The sequence below is a fragment of the Acomys minous genome (assembly GCF_964271855.1).
Source record: "Acomys minous genome assembly, chromosome: 16".
NCBI lineage: Eukaryota > Metazoa > Chordata > Mammalia > Rodentia > Muridae > Acomys > Acomys minous.
Window position 1 is genome coordinate 75,185,135 of NC_140498.1, and position 19,421 is coordinate 75,204,555.

The 19,421-nt window shown below is 47.5% G+C and overlaps 1 protein-coding gene across 2 annotated transcripts in view; it reads left to right on the plus strand.

The window, feature by feature from the left end:
- Positions 1–15,424: 15,424 nt before the first annotated feature.
- GTF2I (general transcription factor IIi) overlaps positions 15,425–19,421 on the plus strand; it is a gene marked incomplete at its 3' end in the record, with an annotated part of 85,252 nt that continues 81,255 nt past the window's right edge. The window contains exon 1 of one of the 2 annotated variants that reach the window (XM_084764586.1): positions 15,425–15,585. In XM_084764586.1, coding sequence (XP_084620712.1) covers positions 15,531–15,585 — 55 coding nt within the window. In that variant the 5' untranslated portion in view covers positions 15,425–15,530. Of the gene's footprint in view, positions 15,586–15,959; positions 16,327–19,421 lie in introns of those variants that run through there. The other variant, XM_084764590.1, reaches the window with a different exon arrangement.

A 19,421-nucleotide genomic window follows, 5' to 3' on the forward strand; every position in this document is an offset into this window, starting at 1 on the left:
GTGTCTGCCACAAACTTCTTGGCTGGCACTGGAGGACCATTGTAATCCAGGCCCGAGTCACTGCCCAGACTGACCTGTACCCGGTCCTGGAGAGGGGAACCTCATGCTGGCTATGAATAATTATACCTATAGCCAGCACCATGATGTCCCCTCTGTGTGCTATGCACTGCGACCCTTCCTAGCACAGCCTAGGCTCTCCTGTGCCTATGCCTGGAACTAACTATGTGGATCAGGCTGGTCTCAAACCCACAGAACTCAGCCTACCTTTGCCTCCTAAATTCTGGGGTTAAAGGCATGTGCTACCTTGCCCGGCTTTACTTTCAAATGTGTTGCTGGGCAGTAGTGGTGCCTTTAATCCCAGCAGTCGGGAGGCAGAGGCAGGTGGATCTCTGAGATGGAGGCCAGCCTGGTCTACAGAGAAAGTTCCAGGACAGCCAGGGCTACACAGAGAAACCCTGTCTCAGAAAAAAAATTGTTTAATTTACGGTGTGTGGTATATGTAGGTATACATGCTATGGCATACTTGTGGAAGTCACTGACAACTTCATGGAGTTGGTTCTTTCCGCCTTTATGTAGGTGCTGGGGGTTGAACTCTGCTTCCCAGGGCTTGTCCAGCCAGAGCCTTTCCCATAGAGCCATCTTGACCCCCACCACCATTTTTGTTTGTTTGTTTTTCGAGTCAGGGTTTCTCTGGGTAGCCTTGGCTGTCCTAGACTGGCTTTGTAGACCAGGCTGGCCTCGATCTTGCCTCCCGATTGCTGGGATTAAAGGTGTGCGCCACCACGCCTAACGTTTTATTTTATTTATTTATTTATTTATTTATTTTATTTTATTTTATTTTATTGGTTTTTCGAGACAGGGTCTCTCTGTGTAGTCTTGGCAGTCCTGGACTAACTTTGTAGACCAGGCTGGCCTCGAACTCACAGCGATCCGCCTGCCTCTGCCTCCTGAGGGCTGGGATTAAAGGCGTGCGCCACCACCGCCCAGCTATGTTTTATATTTTTTAAATGGAATCGTTGATCTTGAAGTTTGCCAGGAGCCCCAGGGATTCACCCACTGCTGTGGAAGGTTTGGATTATATGTAAACATGTTTTTGTTTTAATCCAAGGGGTGGGATATGGGGGCTGCTCCCGTTTGTCCACAGCTGATAACTGCTTCCTGAGAGGGCGCTCAATCATTGCCAGCTATGAGGTGCCTGGTGAGGGGGGGGGGGTCTTTGTTAGTGGGGATAAAAGCCAGACTCAGAGAGAGAGTAGGGGCTCTGGAAAAAGAAGGCGGCTGCTGGCGCTTTCCTCCTGCTGCTGCTGAAACGAAGATTGGACTCGCCCCAAGGAACCTGACAACCTTAAACAGCAGGAAGTAGCTGAGGAAAGCTACGCCCCTTCTCCCTACGAACCTTCGTACTCCCCTACCTCGTATTGGGGTGTTGGAAGAGACTGGGGTGAAGAAGGGGAAAAGAGCTATAAGGAACCTAAAATAAAAGTAGATTTTTAAAGTACGCCAGCAGCCCACAAGTTATTCTTGAATACCCTCATTGCCTTCCAACCTCCCATCTTTTTTTTTTTTTTTTTGGTTTTCTGAGATAGGGTTTCTCTGTGTAGCCTTGGCCATCCTGGACTCACTTTGTAGACCAGGCTGGCCTCGAACTCACAGCGATCCGCCTGCCTCTGCCTCCCGAGTGCTGGGATTAAAGGCGTGCGCCACCACACCCAGCCCCATCTTTTTTTTTAAAGATTGTATTTATTTATTTTGTATACAATGTTTTGTCTGCATGTACACCTGTGTGCCAGAAGAGGGCACAAGATGTCATTATAGATGGTTGTGAAGCACCATGCGGTTGCTGGGAATTGAACTCAGGACCTTTGGAATACCAGGCAGTGCTCTTAACCTCTGAGCCATCTCTCCAGCCCCCTCCCATCTTCTTTTAATGGTCAGTTGTAAGGCATCCACCATTGCCTGGCTCAAACTGGCTTTGGAGCTTGGGTGTCTGTAATCCCAGCATCTGTGATACAGTGTTATAAGGATGCTGAGTTCCCTGCCAGCCTAGACCACTTAGTTCTCTCTGTCCACCATGCGAGTCCCAAGATTGAACTCAAGTTGTCTGGCTTGATGGCAAGCACCTTTATTCAGTGAGTCATCAAGTTGGCCCAGATTCTGGAGACCTTAAAAAGACACTGAATTAGCTGGGTGTGTAATCCCAGCACTTGGGGAGGTAGGAGCAGGTGGATCTCTGTAAAATCAAGGCCAGCCTGGTCTACAAAGCCAGTCTAGGACAGCCAAGGCTACACAGAGAAACCCTGTCTGGAAAAGCCAAAAAAAAACAAAAACAAAAACAAACAAACAAACCCAAAAACAAACAAACAAACAAACAAAAATGCAAAAAACAAAAAAGATATCAAAGAAAAGCAAAAAGGGAAAATGTACCTCTTATGCTGAGGGCGGTGCGTACACCTTTAATCCCAGTGCTCGGGAGGCTGAGGAAGGTGTGAGTTCGAGGCCAGCCTGGTCTACAAAGCAAGTCTAGGACAGCCAAGGCGAACACAGAGAAACCCTGTCTTGAAAAAAAAAAAAAAAAAACAAAGCAAAACATAAAATGTACCTCTTTCCCTCTTCTGGTGGTGGGTGTATGCCTGTAATGTGTGTGTGAAGCGAGTGAGGGGTCTGTGCCCTCGTGAGCGGAGGAGGCCAGGGGAGGCCATGAGATCTCCTGCTCTTACTGTTCTCTCCCGTGTTTACTGAGACAGTTTCCCTCAGAAGCTGGGTCTAGGCTGACAGCCAGCAATTCCTAGTGGTCCTCTGGTCCTCACCCCGAGACCCACAGCTCTGCTATTAAAGGTACTCCCAAGGCCACATCCAGCTTCTTCTTCTTCTTCTTTTTTTTAATATTTTATTTAATTTTAATTTATGAGCATTGGTGTGAGGGTGTCAGATCTTGGAGTTACAGACAGTTGTGAGCTGCCATGTGGTTGCTGGGAATTGAACCCTGGTCCTTTGGAAGAGCAGGCGGTGCTCTTAACCACTGAGCCATCTCTCCAGCCCCACATCCAGTTTCTTTCTTTCTTTCTTTCTTATTTTTTTAATATTTTTTCAAGATTTATCTATTTATTATGTATGTATTTATTTACTGTGTATACAGTACTTGTCTGCATGACATAAAAGGGCATTAGATCACATTATAGATGGTTGTGAGACACCATATGGTTGCTGGAATTGAACTCAGGACCTCTGGATGAGCAGTCAGTGCTCTTAACCACTGAGCCATTTCTCCAGGCCCCACATCCAGTTTCTTAATCACCTTCTGGGAATTTGAACTTGGGTCCTCAGGCTTGCATAGCAGGAGCGCCTTCCCGCTCAGTCTTCTCCTCAGCCCCCTCCCACTTCTCTTTGTCTGGATTCCCCCAATGCAGCCCTAGCTAGTCTCAAATTCTCTCCTGCCTTAGCCTCCTAAATGCTTAGATTACAGGCCTGGGCCACCACGCCTGGCTTCTCAATGAAATATGAGTACAGCCCATCTGAAAGGAGGCCAGCTATAAGTCGAAGGAGAGAGTATGGCTGCCTCATTAATTAGTCAGTAAAAGACAGGCTTATTTATCCCAGGCTGTCCTTGACTTTGTCTTATGACGTAGCCACAGATGATCTTGAGTTTCCGGTCCTCCTGCCTCCACTTGCTGAGTTATAATGATGAATATCGGCATTTCCTTTTGCTGCGGCGCTAGCTTGGGAGCCAGGGCCTCGTGCACACTATAGGCAAGAATCTTCCAGCTGAGCTATGGTCATAGTCTCGGCACCTGAAACTTTCCACCCTTTTTTTCCACCCCACCCCAGACAGAGTTTCTCTGTGTAGCTCTGGCTGTCCTAGAACTCACTTTGTAGACCAGGCTGGCCTCGAACTCACAGCGATCCGCCTGCCTCTGCCTCCCGAGTGCTGGGATTAAAGGCGTGCGCCATGACACCCAGCTAATTTTTTTTACAAAAATCAGACTTATGGGCTGGAGAGATGGCTGAATAGTTAAGAACACAGGGCTGGAGAGATGGCTCAGACTGTTCCTTCAGAGGTCCTAAGTTCAGTTCTCAGCAAGCAGATGGTGGCTCACAACCATCTACAATGTGATCTGATGCCTTCTTCTGGCCTGCAGGTGTATATGCAGACAGAGCCTTGTATTCATAATAATAAATAAATAACTCTAAAAAAAAATAGTTAAGAACAATGGCTGCTCTTCGAAAGGACTCAGGTTCAATTCCCAGCACCCACATGGTGGCTCACAACCATCTGTAACTCCAACTCCAGACATGCCTCCAAGCCCCTGCAGGCACCAGATCTGCATACGGTGCACATATATACATGTAGACAAAACAGTCATACACATATACTGCATAAATATTAATTTACTTATTTACTTTTGGTTTTTCTTTCTTTTTTTTTTTTTTTTTTTTTTTGGTTTTTCGAGACAGGGTTTCTCTGTGTAGCCTTGACCATCCTGGACTCACTTTGTAGACCAGGCTGGCCTTGAACTCACAGCGATCCGCCTGCCTCTGCCTCCTGAGTGCTGGGATTAAAGGCGCGCGCGCCGCCACGCCCGGCTACTTTTGGTTTTTCAAGTCAGGGTTTCTCTGTGTAGCCTTGGCTGTCCTGAACTCTCTTGTAGACCAGGCTGGCCTTGACTCACATCAATCTGCCTGCCTCTGGCTCCCAAGTGCTGGGATTAAAGGCGTGGACACCACCTCCAGTCTCTGCATACAAATGTAATTCCAACACTGAGGAGATGTTGGCAGTAGGAAATTCAAGTTCAACGCTGTGGAGAGCTGCGATGTGCCATGCCTTAACAAAGCGCAGGTTTCCGCCATCCTGACGGCGAGCGCTCTCTAAGATAAACAAGTCCTTATATGGCAAAAGGCTGTGCAAGGGTAACTGGTGATCTGATGACGCGCAGTCCTGCTCTGACGCAGACCTATGAGGAGGTGACACCTGGCATGAGCTGATTGGCCCTTGAGTTGTACTTAAGTTTGGCCCTTCCTTTCTTCGGGGCCATTCCCACTGAGCTTAATCCTGAGTAAAGATCTCGAGAAGAAGTCTGGTTGTTGGCGTCTTATTTCCGCTGGACGGTGTGGCGCCAACACAACGCCAGCCCCCTGTCTCAAAAATCAGCTAATCAAACTTGAGCCCCCAGCACTCTGAGAGGCCAGGCAGGAGGTATACTGAAGTCTGAGGCTAGCCTGGTCCACATGGTAACTGCCTCCAGTTCCTAGAATGTAGCCATCATAAACAGGGCATGATGAGCGGATTTCTATAAGTTTGAGGCCAGCCTGGTCTACAAGAGAGTCCAGACCAACCAAGGTTAAACAGAGAAACCTTGTCTTGAAAAACAGAAAACAGGGGCTGGAGAGATGGCTCAGAGGTTAAGAGCACTGGCTGCTCTTCCAAAGGTCCTGAGTTCAATTCCCAGCAACCACATGGTGGCTCACAGCCACCTATAATGTGATCTGGTGCCCTCTTCTGGCCATAAGTGTTGCATGCAGGCAGAACATTATATACATAATAAATAAATAAATAAATCTTAAAAAAAAAAAAAAGAAAAAGAAAAGAAAAACAGAAAACAAACAAACCAACAAATGTAGAATGTAGCCATCAGGGGCTGGTGAAATTTAAGAGCATTACTCTTCCAGAGGACCAATGTTCAATTCCCAGCACCCACTTGGCAGCTCACAACTGTCTGTAACTCCTGTTCCAGGGTATCTGATACCCTCACACAGACATACATGCAGCCGGGCATGGTAGCCCACACCTTTAATCCTAGCACTCTGCGAGGCAGAGGCAGATGGATCTCTGTGAGTTCGAGGCCAGACTGGTCTACAAAGAGAGTTCCAGGACAGTCAGGGCTATTACACAGAGAGACCCTGTCTAGAAAAAAAAAAGAAAAAAACAAAAAACAAAAACAAAAACAAAAACAAACAAACAAACAGGCCGGGTGGTGGTGGTGCATGCTTGTGAGATTGAGGCCAGCCTGGTCTACAAAGTGAGTCCAGGACAGTCAGGGCTACACAGAGAAACCCTGTCTTGAAAGATCAAAAAAGAAAAAAAGAAAAAAAAAAGAAAAACAAGGGGCTGGAGCGATGGCTCAGAGGTTAAGAGCATTGGCTGCTCTTCCAAAGGTCCTGAGTTCAATTCCCAGCAACCACATGGTGGCTCACAACCATCTACAATGTGATCTAATGCCCTCTTCTGGCACGTAGTTGTACATCTTTTTTTTTTTTTTTTTAAATCTTCAGCTATTTGGAGAGTTGATGAAGGTCAGCATGGGCTACATGAGGTCTGTTTGTGTTTGGTTTTTTTGAGACAGGGTTTCTCTGTGTAGCCTTGGCTGTCCTGGACTCACTTTATAGACCAGGCTGGCCTTGAATAAGTGAATGTAATTTTAGGCTGGAGAAATATCTCAGTGGTTAAGAACACCGCATGCTCTTCCAGGGGACCCAGGTTCAATTGTCAGCACCCATGAAGAAGCTCACAAATCTCTGAAGTTCCAGTTTCAGGCAGTCTGATATCTCACCCTGGCATAAATACATATAAACAAATTACCAATGCACATAAAATAAAACGGAAGCAAAAAACGCAAAACAGTGGAGGCTGGAGAGATGGCTCAGAGGTTAAGGGCATTGACTGCTCCTCCAGAAGTTCCTGAGTTCAATTCTCAGCAACCACATGGTGGCTTACAACCATCTATAATGTGATCTGATGCTCTGAAGGCCTGGAGATCTACATGGAGGCAGAGCACTGTATACATAGTAAATAAATAAATAAATAAATAAATAATAAATCTTTAAAAAACAAACAAGGGCTGGTGAGATTGTTTAGTTCAATGGTTCTTAACCACCCTAACACTGCCACCCTTTAATATGTTCTTTTATTTTTTTTTTAAGATTTTATTTAAGTATACAGTGTTTTGCTTGCGTGTACACCTGCACAACAGAAGAGGGCGCCAGATCTCATTATAGATGGTAATGAGCCACCATATGCTTGCTGGGAATTGAACTCAGGACCTTTGGAAGAGCAGGCAGTGCTCTTAACCTCTGAGCCATCTCTCTAGACCTTAATACAGTTCTTCATGCTGTGGTGTCCCCCCAGCCATAAAATGATTTTGTTGCTACTTCATAACTATAATTTTACTACTGTTTTGAATCATAATGTAAACATCTGATATGCAGGGGTGTCTTCGACTCACAGGTTGAGAACTACTGGTCTTACTTGGTGAAAGCACTTGTCACACAATTTCCTAAAGCCCTAAGTTTTTGTTTGTTTGTTGTTTTGTATTTATTTATTTATTTATTTATTTATTGGTTTTTCGAGACAGAGTTTCTCTGTGTAGCCTTGGCTGTCCTGGACTCGCTTTGTAGACCTTGAACTCACTGTGATCCGCCTGCCTCTGCCTCCCAAGTGCTGGGATTAAAGGCATGCGCCACCACCGCTCGGTTGTTTTTTATTTATTTATTTATTTATTTATTTATTTATTTATTTATTTTGAGACAGGGTTTCTCTGTGTAGACTTGGCTGTCCTGGACTCACTCTGTAGACCAGGCTGCCTTGAGCTCACAGTGATCTGCCTGCCTCTGCCTCCTGAGTGCTGGGATTAAAGGCATGCGCCACGAAGCTCAGCTTTTATTTATTTATTTATTTATTTATTTATTTTAAAGATTTATTTATTTATATGCATTCAGTATTCTGCCTGCATGTACACCTGAACTCCGGAAGAGGGCACCAGATCTCATTATAGATGGTTGTGAGCCACCATGTGGTTGCTGGGAATTGAACTCATGACCTCCGGAAGAGCAGACAGTACTCTTAACCACTGAGCCATCTCTCCAGCCCTATTTATTTTTTTTGAGACAGGATTTCTCTGTGTAACAGCCCTGGCTGTCCTGGACTCACTTTGTAGACCAGGCTGGCCTCCAACTCAGAGATCCACTTGCCTCTGCTTCCCAAGTGCTGAGATTAAAGGTGTGCGCCACTACGCCTGGCTGGTTTTCTTTTAAAGGCATATATGGTGACAGGCATCTGTAATCCCAGCATTCCTATCGTAAGACGTAAGAATGGCCTGGAAGCTCTCAGCAGCAAACCTACAGTAGGAAGCTCTGCAGAACCGAGAGACTTTCCCTTTCCCTCCTCTGACTACATATAGGATTTTTTGTTGTTGTTTTGGTTTTTTTGTTTTTCAAGACAGGGAGGACTTTTTCCCCCCTCCTTCTGCCCTTGCTTTGTAGACCAAGCTGGCCTTGAACCCACAGAGATCTACCTGCCTCTTTTTTGTGTGTTTTTTTTTTGTGTGTGTGTGTGTTTTTTTTTTTTTTTAATTTTTTCGAGACAGGGTTTCTCTGTGTAGCCTTGGCTGTCCTGGACTCACTTTGTAGACCAGGCTGTCCTTGAACTCACAGTGATCCGCCTGCCTCTGCCTCCCGAGTGCTGGGATTAAAGGCGTGCGCCACCACTCCTGGCTCTTTTTTTGTGTTTTTAAGATAGGGTTTCTCTGTGCAGCTTGGCTGTCCTGGAACTCGTTCTATAGACCAGGCTGCCCTCAAACTCACAGAGATCCACCTGCCTCCACCTCCCGAGTGCTGCAAATCACAGCACTCAGGAGTGAGAGGCAGGCTGATCTACAAAGTGAATCCAAGACAGCCAAGGCTACACAGAGAAACCCTGTGCCTGTCTCGAAAAACAAAACAAAACGAAACAAAATATGTCATTTGCTATGAAGATCCTAGCTAGGAACTCAAACCATAAAGGGAAAATTATCTTTCTACCCATAACAAGATAATACTACCCAAAGAAATACACAGAATCAGTACAATGTCTACACAGGAAGAGGCCCTGGCCACTATAAACACATACATATTTGTACACATACCCGTGCTAACTAGTACATATATCACACACTCAACACACACACACTCCCACACTCCCAGGCATAGCTAGGTATGGTGGTCTTTTCTTCTTCTTCTTCTTCTTCTTCTTCTTCTTCTTCTTCATCATCATCATCATCATTTGTCCAGGCCTGCCGGGGTTCCATTAAAACTCGAGACAAGTCTCCTGTATAGGGACTGAACACAAGACACAAAGAAGGAGAGCAAGTCTTTGATCAAGCTCTCAATTTTTATTTTTCAGGTAGAAGGTTTTATAAGGCAGGGGGCAGGGAAGCATATTGCTATGGCAACCCAGCTGCAGGCTATCTCAAGATGCGAGGAATTCCAAGCAGGTCACACCGAATATTTTGCTATCTTTATCTAATCTAACTGCTAAACTACAACAGAGTGGCTCCATCTAAATCTTATCTTTAGTCTAACGGCCGAATCACGACAGGGTCCACTGGTTTCTGGTAAATGACAGACTGCTGGAGAAATAGGAGCCTAAAGGTGTAGGCTCTGACAAGATGGCTGAACATTGGCCATATGGCCTACGGTCCCCAACATCATCATCATCATCATCATCATCATCATCATCACCATTATTATTATTATAATTGTTTGAGACAGGGTTTCTCCATGTAGCCCTGGCTGTCCTGGACTTGCTTTGTAGACCAGGCTGGTCTTGAACTCACAAAGATCCACCTGCCTTTGCCACCAGAGTGCTGGGATCAAAGGCTTGGGCCATCAGCCTCAGCTGATCCTTATTATTATTATTATTTTCTTTTTTTCTTCTTCTTCTTCTTCTTCTTCTTCTTCTTATTATTATTATTATTATTATTATTATTATTATTTTGGTTTTTTGAGACAGGGTCTCTCTGTGTAGCCTTGGCTGTCCTAGACTCGCTTTGTAGACCAGGCTGGCCTCGAACTCACAGTGATCTGTCTGCCTCTGCCTCCCGAGTGCTAGGATTAAAGGCGTGTGCCACCACGCCCGGCCTGCTGATCTTTATTTTAATCCCAGCATTCCAGAGGTAGAGGCAAGTGGAAGCCTGTAATTTCAAGGCTAGCTAGTTGATCTACACAGCTAGTTCCAGGCCAAAGCCACACAGTAACAGCAACTCCCTGCCTCAAAACAAATAAGTAAACAAAGCATTCTTTCATCCTTTCAAATAAAGCATTTCTCTCAAAGAAAGTCATTCATTGAGGCCAGGCATTGGGCATTCCTTGAAATCTTTGCACTGGGGAGACTTAAGTGGGAGGATTACTGACAGGGTAGCCTGGGTTACATAATGATTAAGAAAAGAAAGGGAAGAAGAAAAGAGCGAAGAAAAAAAAAACCACAAGGGAAAAGAACAGAAGTTATATATATTTTTAAGAGTCTCCTTCAATTTTTTTATAGGTGTTTTGCCTTCACGTACGTATGCACATTGTGTATGTGCCTGATGCCTGCAGAGGTCACACCGGGAACTGGAGTTACAGGCAGCTTGAGGATGCCATGTACTGTAGGATCCTCTGAAAGAATCAGCGCTCTTACCACTGAGTGTTACCTTTCCAGCCCCTCCCCATACTTTTTAAGAGGTTCTCACTGTGTAGCCAAGGCTAGCCCGCTTTGTAAATCAGGCTGGCCTCAATCCCTTTGATACAAGTGATACAATTAAAGGAGAGCAGCATCATATCCAGCAGTTTGAGTTTCCTTCTTTGTACACTTTTTTTTTTTTTTTTTTTTTTTTACAGATGGGGTTTCTCTGTGTAGCCCTTGCTGTCCTGGAGCTCACTCTGAAGCTCAGACTGGCCTAGGACTCAGAGATCTGCCTGCCTCTGGATTAAGGACATGCACCACCAAAAGCCGTGCATGATTTTGTTTTGTTTTGTTTGTTTGTTTTAAGATAGGATGTTTCTTTATTCCCAGGCACCCACCTCTACAGGGGCCAGATTACAAACATGTAATCAAGCCAGCCTAAAATTCATAAACGGGTACGTTTACCAAATACAGGTCATAATAGTTTCAGGTATCTGGGCTTCAGAGAGCAGGAAATCTCTATAAGGCTTGTTGACACATCTCTTTTTTGTTGTTTCTCTGTGTAGCCCTTGGCCACTGTCCAGGAATTCCATCTGTAGACCAGGCTGGCCTGGAACTCAAGAGATCCACCTGCTGGTGCCACCTGAGTGCTGCATTACAGGTGTGTGCATGCCTCTACCAAGTCTTTATTTTTATTATTTATTTATTTATTTATTTATTTATTTATTTGGTTTTTCGAGACAGGGTTTCTCTGTGTAGCCTTGGCTGTCCTGGACTCACTTTGTAGACCAGGCTGGCCTCGAACTCACAGAGATCCGCCTGCCTCTGCCTCCCGAGTGCTGGGATTAAAGGCCTGCGCCACCACACCTGGCTTACCTAGTCTTTAATTAACTGAAGTCTTTAAAGGCTTGCAGCTGGGCATTGTGGCGCATGCCATTAATCCCAGCACTCTGGAGGCAGAGGCAGGCAGATCTCTGTGAGTTCGAGGCCTGCCTGGTCTACAGAGTGAGACCAGGACAGCCAAGGCTACACAGAGAAACCCTGTCTCAAAACAAAACAAAACAAAACAAAAGATTTGCTAGTGGCATGCATATACTTTTAATCCCAGCACTTGGAAGGCTGAGGTGAGTAGATCTCTGTGAGTTCAAGGCCAGCCTACACTATATAGTGAGTTCCAGGACACTCAGAACTGCATCGTGAGATCCTGTCTCAAAAAACAAAACAAAAGAAAACAACAATAACCCCCCCAAAAAAAAACAATAAAAGAATCCAAAATTCAGCCAGGCATGGTGGCACACGCCTTTAATCCCAGCACTCGAGAGGCAGAGGCAGGTGGATCACTGTGAGTTCAGAGCCAGCCTGGTCTATAAAGACAGTCCAGGACAGCCAAGGCTACACAGAGACCCTGTCTTGGGGGGGTAGGGGGGGAAAGGAACCAAAATTCTCACCACACCTTTTTGTTTGTTTGTTTGTTTGTTTTTCGAGACAGGGTTTCTCTAAGTAGCCTTGGCTGTCCTAGACTCCCTTTGTAGACCAGGCTGGCCTTGAACTCACAGCGATCCACCTGCCTCTGCCTCCCAAGTGCTGGGAGTAAAGGTGTGCGCCAACACCGTCCGGCTTACACCTATATTAAAACCAAAAACTTCTGCTTGCTTCAGAGTACCCTGAGGAAATCTCCAGGTTTGTAACTGCCGTAGATATGATTCACTCCTATGTCCAGGGCCTCTAGCCTGGGAGTGACACCTGGCCTCCGGTCATACAATAATTGTCTCTCTTATCAGATCTAGCCTTGAAGTCTTGCACTTTTCAGTGGTTGCATTCAAGGAATGATTATTTTCCTAGAAAATGGCCTCAAGGTCAAGCATACAGATGCTCTGTCTTCTTGCTCTTTTGGCCAGGATGAAGGGCAGTAAAAATGATGATTCTGGCTTTTTTTATTTTGCGTGTGTGTGTGTGTGTGTGTGTGTGTGTGTGTGTGTGTGTGTGTGTGTAGATAGGCATACGTGTGTGTGCATATGTATGGGTTCACATGTTTGTGTATGTATGTATATATGTATATACACATGGAGGCCAGAAGTGACACCAAGTCTTTGATTGCTCATCACTTTATTGAGATGTGCTCTCCCAATTGAACCTAGATCTTGCCAATATTGCAAGTTGCCCAGCTTGCTCAGGAAACTGTGTTACAGAATCCACCTACCCTACCACTGTCTGCCTCAGGAGCGCTGGGATTAAAGGCATAGGCTGCCAACACTACCACTTAGCTTGAACTTTTTGTTTTTTGTTTTTTTTGTTTTCTTTTCTTTTCTTTTTCTTTTTTTTTTTTTTTTGAGACAGGGTTTCTTTTGTAGTCTTGGCTGTCCTGGACTTGCTTTGTAGACCAGGCTGGCCTTAAACTCAGAGATTTGCCTGCTTCTGCCTCTGCCTCCCAAGTGCTGGGATTAAAGGTGCGTGCCACCACTGCTCCGGTGAAAGCCTATTCTTCCTTCCTTCCTTTCTTTTTCTTTTTTGGTTTGGTTTTTTTGTTTTTTGTTTTTTGTTTTTTTTTTTTTTTTTTTGAGACGGGGTTTCTCTGTGTAGCCTTTGCTGTCCTGGACTTGTTTTGTAGACCAGGCTGGCCTCGAACTAACAGCGATCCGCCTGCCTCTGCCTCCCGAGTGCTGGGATTACAGGCATGCACCATTGGGCCTGTTGTTCAATCTTCATCTCCAAAGAACAAACTTTCTAAGGTCTACAACCTGGATGGAGTGTCCTCTCTAGGAAACTGTGAAGGAAATGCCATCTATGCTTTCCTTCAGTGTTCAAAGATTACAGGCAGGATAGATATTTGCATAATGACGATGGAATGGGTCTGAACTTTGAGGGCTGAAGCCATGAACAGAAAACTTGTTTGGACTGTAGGCAACTGTGACGTGTCAGGAAGCATCTCTGGAGACCTTGGACCTGGCATTGCAATTCCCACCGTTAATCCCGGAACTCAGAGGCTGACGAGTTAAGAGTGGAAAGTTCGAGGCCAGCTTGGGCTACATACAGAGTGAGAGCCATTTCCAAGCCAAACCCAAACTGTGCCCAACCAACAGGTCCCTTCTCCTGAGAGGACTGAGAATGTAGAAGAGACAAAAGCCATGTAATGCTACAGCAAAAGATGAGTACATAGGAACATGTCCCGACTGGGGAACACCAGAGCGACCTCACAGGCAGTACCTGTTCCCGAGGGAGCCTGAGTACTTTTCCAGCTGTGGAAAAACTTGGCTGAGGGTCAAGGATGCCATCCAAAGCCAGGCTTTCCCTGTCATCAAAGTGGGCAGAAGAGTGCGGACAGCTTTACTATTTTCAGTGATATTCACATGGATGTTATGATAGTATATTGTTAGGGGTGGTTTATCAATATTATTTAATATGGGGTCTCACGTATTCTTGGTTGGCTTCAGAGTCTCTGTATAGCAGAGGATGATGTTGAATTTCTGATCTTTCTGCTTCCTTCTCCCATGGGCTGGGATTATGGATATGGGCCGCCATGCCCGGTTCGTGTAGTACTAACACTGGGCATGCTGTCTACCAACTAAGCTACATCCTGGCCCTAAATATTCCATTTTAGTGTTATTGTTTTTTTGTTTTTGTTTTTTAATCTCTTGTGTTTGACTAGAAAACAAAAACAAAACTTTGTGCTGGGCACAGTAGAGCACGCCTACAATCCCAGCCCTTGGGGACCACAGAGGCAGGCAGATTTCTGTTGAGTTTGAGGCCAGCCGGGTCTACAAATCAAGTCCAGGACAGCCAAGGGTAACACAGAGAAACCATGTCTCGAAAAAACCCCCAAACAACAATAACAACAAATAAAAAAATCCCACCCGACTTTGTAATGTTTCCATTGTTCATTGTTTTGAGACTCAGTCTTACCAAGTAGCCCTGGCTGACCTGAATTCCTTACTTGGATCAGTCTGACCTCCAATTTGTAGCCATCCTCCTGCCTCTACAGCCTGAGTGCTGGAATTCCAGGTGTGCATCACCACGCCCTGAAGAACTTTTGTCCTAAGCACGTAAGGGAAAAATAATCATAGTAGGATCTTAGCACACAGCCTCTGCTGTAAAGGATCCGGGCTCCTGTTTCCAGCATATGGAATTCTGGTTAAATATACCAAAATCAGTCAAACCCGAGTGCAAAGAGAAAGTTGTTCATTTGACAACTTAATGAATAGCTCTGGACAGAGTCGACAAAGTTGAGTCACAATCGGATTAGGCAAGGCAACGACGGGTGTAAATATTGTTAGGGAGAAATCATAAAAAAACGTAGGCGGCTTCTGTAATCAGATTGCTTCCCAGGGATCCTTAAAGACTCGGTGGAGTGCAAAGAAATCCAACATGGAGATTCTAGACGAGGCTTTGTGGGTGCGGTTTCAGACAAGAAAGTCGACCAGGGAACGCCAATCCTTGAACCCGAATTCAAAGGCAGGCTTTGGAACTACATCAAAAGACTGCCTTGCACGGAAAGTTTTCCTGCAAGCGACAAAGAGGCTGGGAGGCTGGAAAAAGCCTTGTGGCCGCCACCTACTGAGAAGCAACGGTTGGGGGAGGGCGCCCGAATATTCGGACCGCGGGGGGGGGGGGTTGGCGGAAAAAAAAGAAAAAAGAAAAAACCAAACAGCACAAATTCACTCAATTTAGTGCTTAGCATTAACCTTTAAGTTCTTCAGACACGGGCATTTTTAAGTTTTGCATTTAACTTAGACGTTACTCTCGAAAGTCATTGATTTTTATTAAATAATTGAGAAGTAAAAATTAATGAACGGAGGAGGGGCTTTAAGTTAAATCCCTTTGTAGTTGTGGGAACAACCAGGATTTTCCCAACTTTCCTTTTAAAGGAAAAGGTGCGTAAAGGTGCGTAAAGATTCGAGAGAGGAGGAAGAAGTGGAAATCATGAGTTGCTCACCCCCTCCCAACCGTTGCCTGTCCCCAAGTTAGGGCAAGTCCACTCTGGTTGCTTCTAAAGCCAGCTTTGAAAACATTGAGTTCTTTGTGTCCCGGAGCTGGGGGACTTCCCTTTGCAAACAGGCGACAGGCCAGCGCCGGGGGCTCCCCTGGTCTTTGCAATGTCCCCAACTTTGCAATTTGCAAGGGAATGTCGGCTGCAAAGAGTTATTTAAGTGGAAGTTGTGGCCTGTTGCAGAAGCAAGGTAAGGACGCCACTCCGTTCTAGGTCTCCGTTTCTTTCCACCCCACTCCCCTCCCCCACCCGGCGGCCGCGCAGGCCCCAGGTGCAGCCATGTTCTTGCTCCCACCACCCGCGCGCCTCCATTGACAGTCCTAGCCGGAGAGGGCCGGGCGCCGCGCCGCTTCGCCTCGGCCTAGAGGGGGGCGGTGGGGAGAGAATCTGGGTTCATCACGCAATGCTGTCTGGGAGTTATAGTTCGGGGTACCCACTCGTTACGTAGGTGAGCGCGCGTCTGGAACTACAACTCCCGGTGGGCGGTGCTGCTCGCACGCACGCGCAGCGGTACCTTCCAGGAACAAAAAAAAAAAAAAAAAAAAAAAAAAGCAAAAAAAAAAAAAAAAGAGGTGGGGGGGAGGGAAAAAAGGAGGAGGAGGAGGGTGAGAGAGAAGCTCGGAGAGCAGAGAAAAGGGGGCACCGGCACCCCCCCTCGCTTCCCTGCACGCGCTCTCCGCCCGCCTGCCGCGGTTACCCCCGGCTTCGTCCCTCTGTGTGCCCCCGCGAGAGGCGATCCCAGTGAGGAGCGAGGCCCCGCCGGGGGCGGCCATGCGGCGGTGACAGGAGCACGGCCGAGACGCAAGGGCCCCCCTCGCCCTCTCACCTCCACCCCGTTCGCCAGCTCGCCTCAGCCGAGGCCCCTCCGGCCTACACCCGCTTTGCTCTCCGCATCCCCCCCCCTCCCCGACCCTCCCCGGCTGCACTTCGGGTGAGTCCCTGTCTTAGGTTGTCCCCTTCCTTTAAGTGTCCCCCTCCGCCGTCCCCTCTACCTCGGGGTGCCATGGCGAACAGGGGCGTCTTTATTCGACACTTTGCCTATGTCGGGACCGTGCGCACAGACTCGGGTGTGAGAGTTGGGGGTCGCCTGGCGCGTTGTTAAGTGGCGAGGGGACAACTTCGGGGGTTGGGGAGACGGACGCGCTGTGACCCCCCCAAAAGTCCACTCTACTTGGGGGTCTTGGCAAGCAGACGCGACGCGGCTTTTGAGGGGGATGGGGAGGCTGGAGGTGTTGTTTGGGGGGGTGGAGAAGACGACAGTTGCACGCGCGCACCCGTGGCGCGTGGGGGAGGACTCGCGGCGTCCTGCGCGTGCGTATATTATATACATAAGCGTGTACGGTGGTCGGGAGGGTTGGGGGGGCGCGCTGGTTTGAGAGGGATGGTCTCGCGCGAGCATTCGCCCCCCCATCCCCCGCGCGTGAACGAGCGAACGATGGAGCGAATTCCCCCGCGGGGTCGCGCAAGTCCATCGCCTTCCTCGCTCTGATTGGTTGAATCGGCACTTCGGGGGCGAGCGCGCGAGCGCGGTGTCACGGCCCCTCCTGAGCCCCGTGGGGTCGCGCTCGGGTTTGGTGCGTGTGCATGTGTATGCGTGCGTGCGTGTGTTGTGTGTGTGTGTTTTGTGTGTGTGTGTGTGTTCGTGTGTGTATCTGAGGCTTGCGCTTAGGGCAGCAGGCCGCGCGCGATTGGCCGGCGGGCACAATGGGGGCGGGGCATCGGTGCATGGTAACTGCGGAGGGGGCCCTGGTAAGGGGGCGGGAGCGACCAGGCTCTGCAGTCTGCGCCCGCCCTGGCTGACCGGGGAGCTCCTCCCTGCTCCCAGGTGGAGCCCAGCCTTGCGGGCTTTGTCCGGAGCTGTTTTGCTTGTGGGTCCAAAGGGACCCGGACTTTTTTTGGGGGGTGGGGGTGGGGTGAGGAGGAGATGGAAATAAACACAATGGCCGGAAGGAAGACTTCAGCCTTGAGGCTATGAAAATAATCAGTCTTGCTTGGCCAAGCACCCAGACGTCGGGGTTAAGAGAAGGAATGGAAAAGAAAAGTTTACTTTGCGCTTCTATTTTTTTTCCCCCTTATCAAGTTTTGCCTTTTTTCCCCCCCCCGGGGTGTAGGAGACCTCAGTATGAAGGCCTGGCTGGTCTGGAATGCAGAGATCCGCCTGCTTCTGCCTCGCAGGTGCTGGCTTTTAAAGGCTGGTGTAACCAAATCCTACCCAAGTTTTTGCTTAATTAAAAAAAAATTGTTTTAAAAGTAGGTTATTTATTTAGTTCAGGCTGCTATGGAACTCGCTTTGTAGTCGAGGCTTGGCTGAGCTTCAGATCCTGTCTTCGCCTCGGAAGTGCTAGGATCACAGGTCTGGCTCGCAAGTTTTGCCTTTTGGTACATGGCCGCTCTGCCTCACAGCTTCTTTTTAGTACATGCCTCATGGCTTTGTGCTCCTTGGCTGCTGAGAGTGCAGATTTGAGATGGTGCCTGTCGAGTGCCCGCCTTGTTTGGGAACAGGAGGCGAGCGAGGTACCAGGTCGGGCATCTTCTGGGGCTGCTGTGCAGTGTCTGGCTCAGCTTGCCTGGTTGTCTCTGGGCGTTTCCAGGCCAAAGCTAGTTTGTAAATGAGGGGGTGCAGGTATTGTAGCCACAGACATCTATCTGGTTTGGGTTGTGGGATGGTTGATACTTTCTACAGTAGGTTTTTCCTTTTCTTCTTTTTGAATCTGTTGCCTCCGGCTCCTTTGTTGCCTGTGTCTTGGAAATCTTGCCTCACACCCTGGAGGCACAAAAAACTTTCTCATGCATCTGAAGTCATTTCTGTAAGGCTTTTTTTTTTTTCTTCTCGAGACAGGTTTTCTCTGTGTAGCCTTGGCTGTCCTGGACTTGCTTTGTAGACCAGAAGGCCTTCAACTCACAGTGACCCACTCGACTGCCGTTGTGTGCCACTATCGGTCTGCTCTTTAAGGCCTTCTATGTTGTGGGGTCATGAGTTGTTTCCTTTTTTGTTGTTGTTGTTGTTTTGTTTTTGGTTTTTCGAGACAGGGTTTCTCTATGTACCCTTGGCTGTACTGGACTAACTTTGTAGACCAGGCTGGCCTTGAACTCACAGAGATCCGCCTGCCTCTGCATCCCGAGTGCTGGGATTATAGGCGTGCGCCACCACCGCCCAGCTGAGTTGTTTCCTTTTTTACCCTGTTAAAATATGGACCACGTTCTCTGAATTAGCTGGTCATCCTTGGGTAGGGGGTTGTTAATACCTGTATCTACCGTTTTGGAGGATGAGAAGCAGGACCTAGTATTAGTATCCTTGGCTGTCCTAGACTCACTTTGTAGACCAGGCTGGCCTTGGACTCACAATGATCCACCTGCCCCTCCCGAGTGCTGGAATTAAAGCCCTGTGCCACCACGCCCGGCTCCATTTTCCTTTTTTAAATAATTCGAATTTCACTAAGTTGCCCAGGTTGGCTTTGAATTCCCTCTGTAGCCCAGGTCATCTTTGAACTTGGTAATTCCCCTGTCTCAGCTGCTGGAACAGCTGGGATGACGGCCTGACCTCTGGGGCGTGAGATAGGCGGCAAACTGGGTCAGTCCTTCTCCGTGCCCTCTGCCAGGTGTCATTGCTATGGCGCCATAGCTGCTGTTTTTTTATGGTTTCATGAAATTCCGTTTGTGGATGAGGCCAACCCTAGGGAAGTCAGGTTCTCTCTGTGGCAGGAGCTATGGGCCTTTCTAATCTGGGAGCCACTGGTTCTCTTTCCCAGCTCTCCTCCTGATATTGTTCCAGACCCTGTGGGTGGGGTTAGGGCCTTGACTATTGTCTCTTAATTGTGTGTAGCCCATACAGGCCTGTAAATTGCAATCCTCCTGCCTCAGCATTCTGAGTGCTTAGAGTATAGCCATATGCTGCTATGACTTGTTTAAAACAGGATCCAAATAAAAAATAAACGGAAGTGTTTATTCTAGATTACTTGGAAGACTGGTAGACAGTTTTTCAAAAAATGGTGCACGCCTGTAATCTCAGCACTGAGGAGGCAGAGG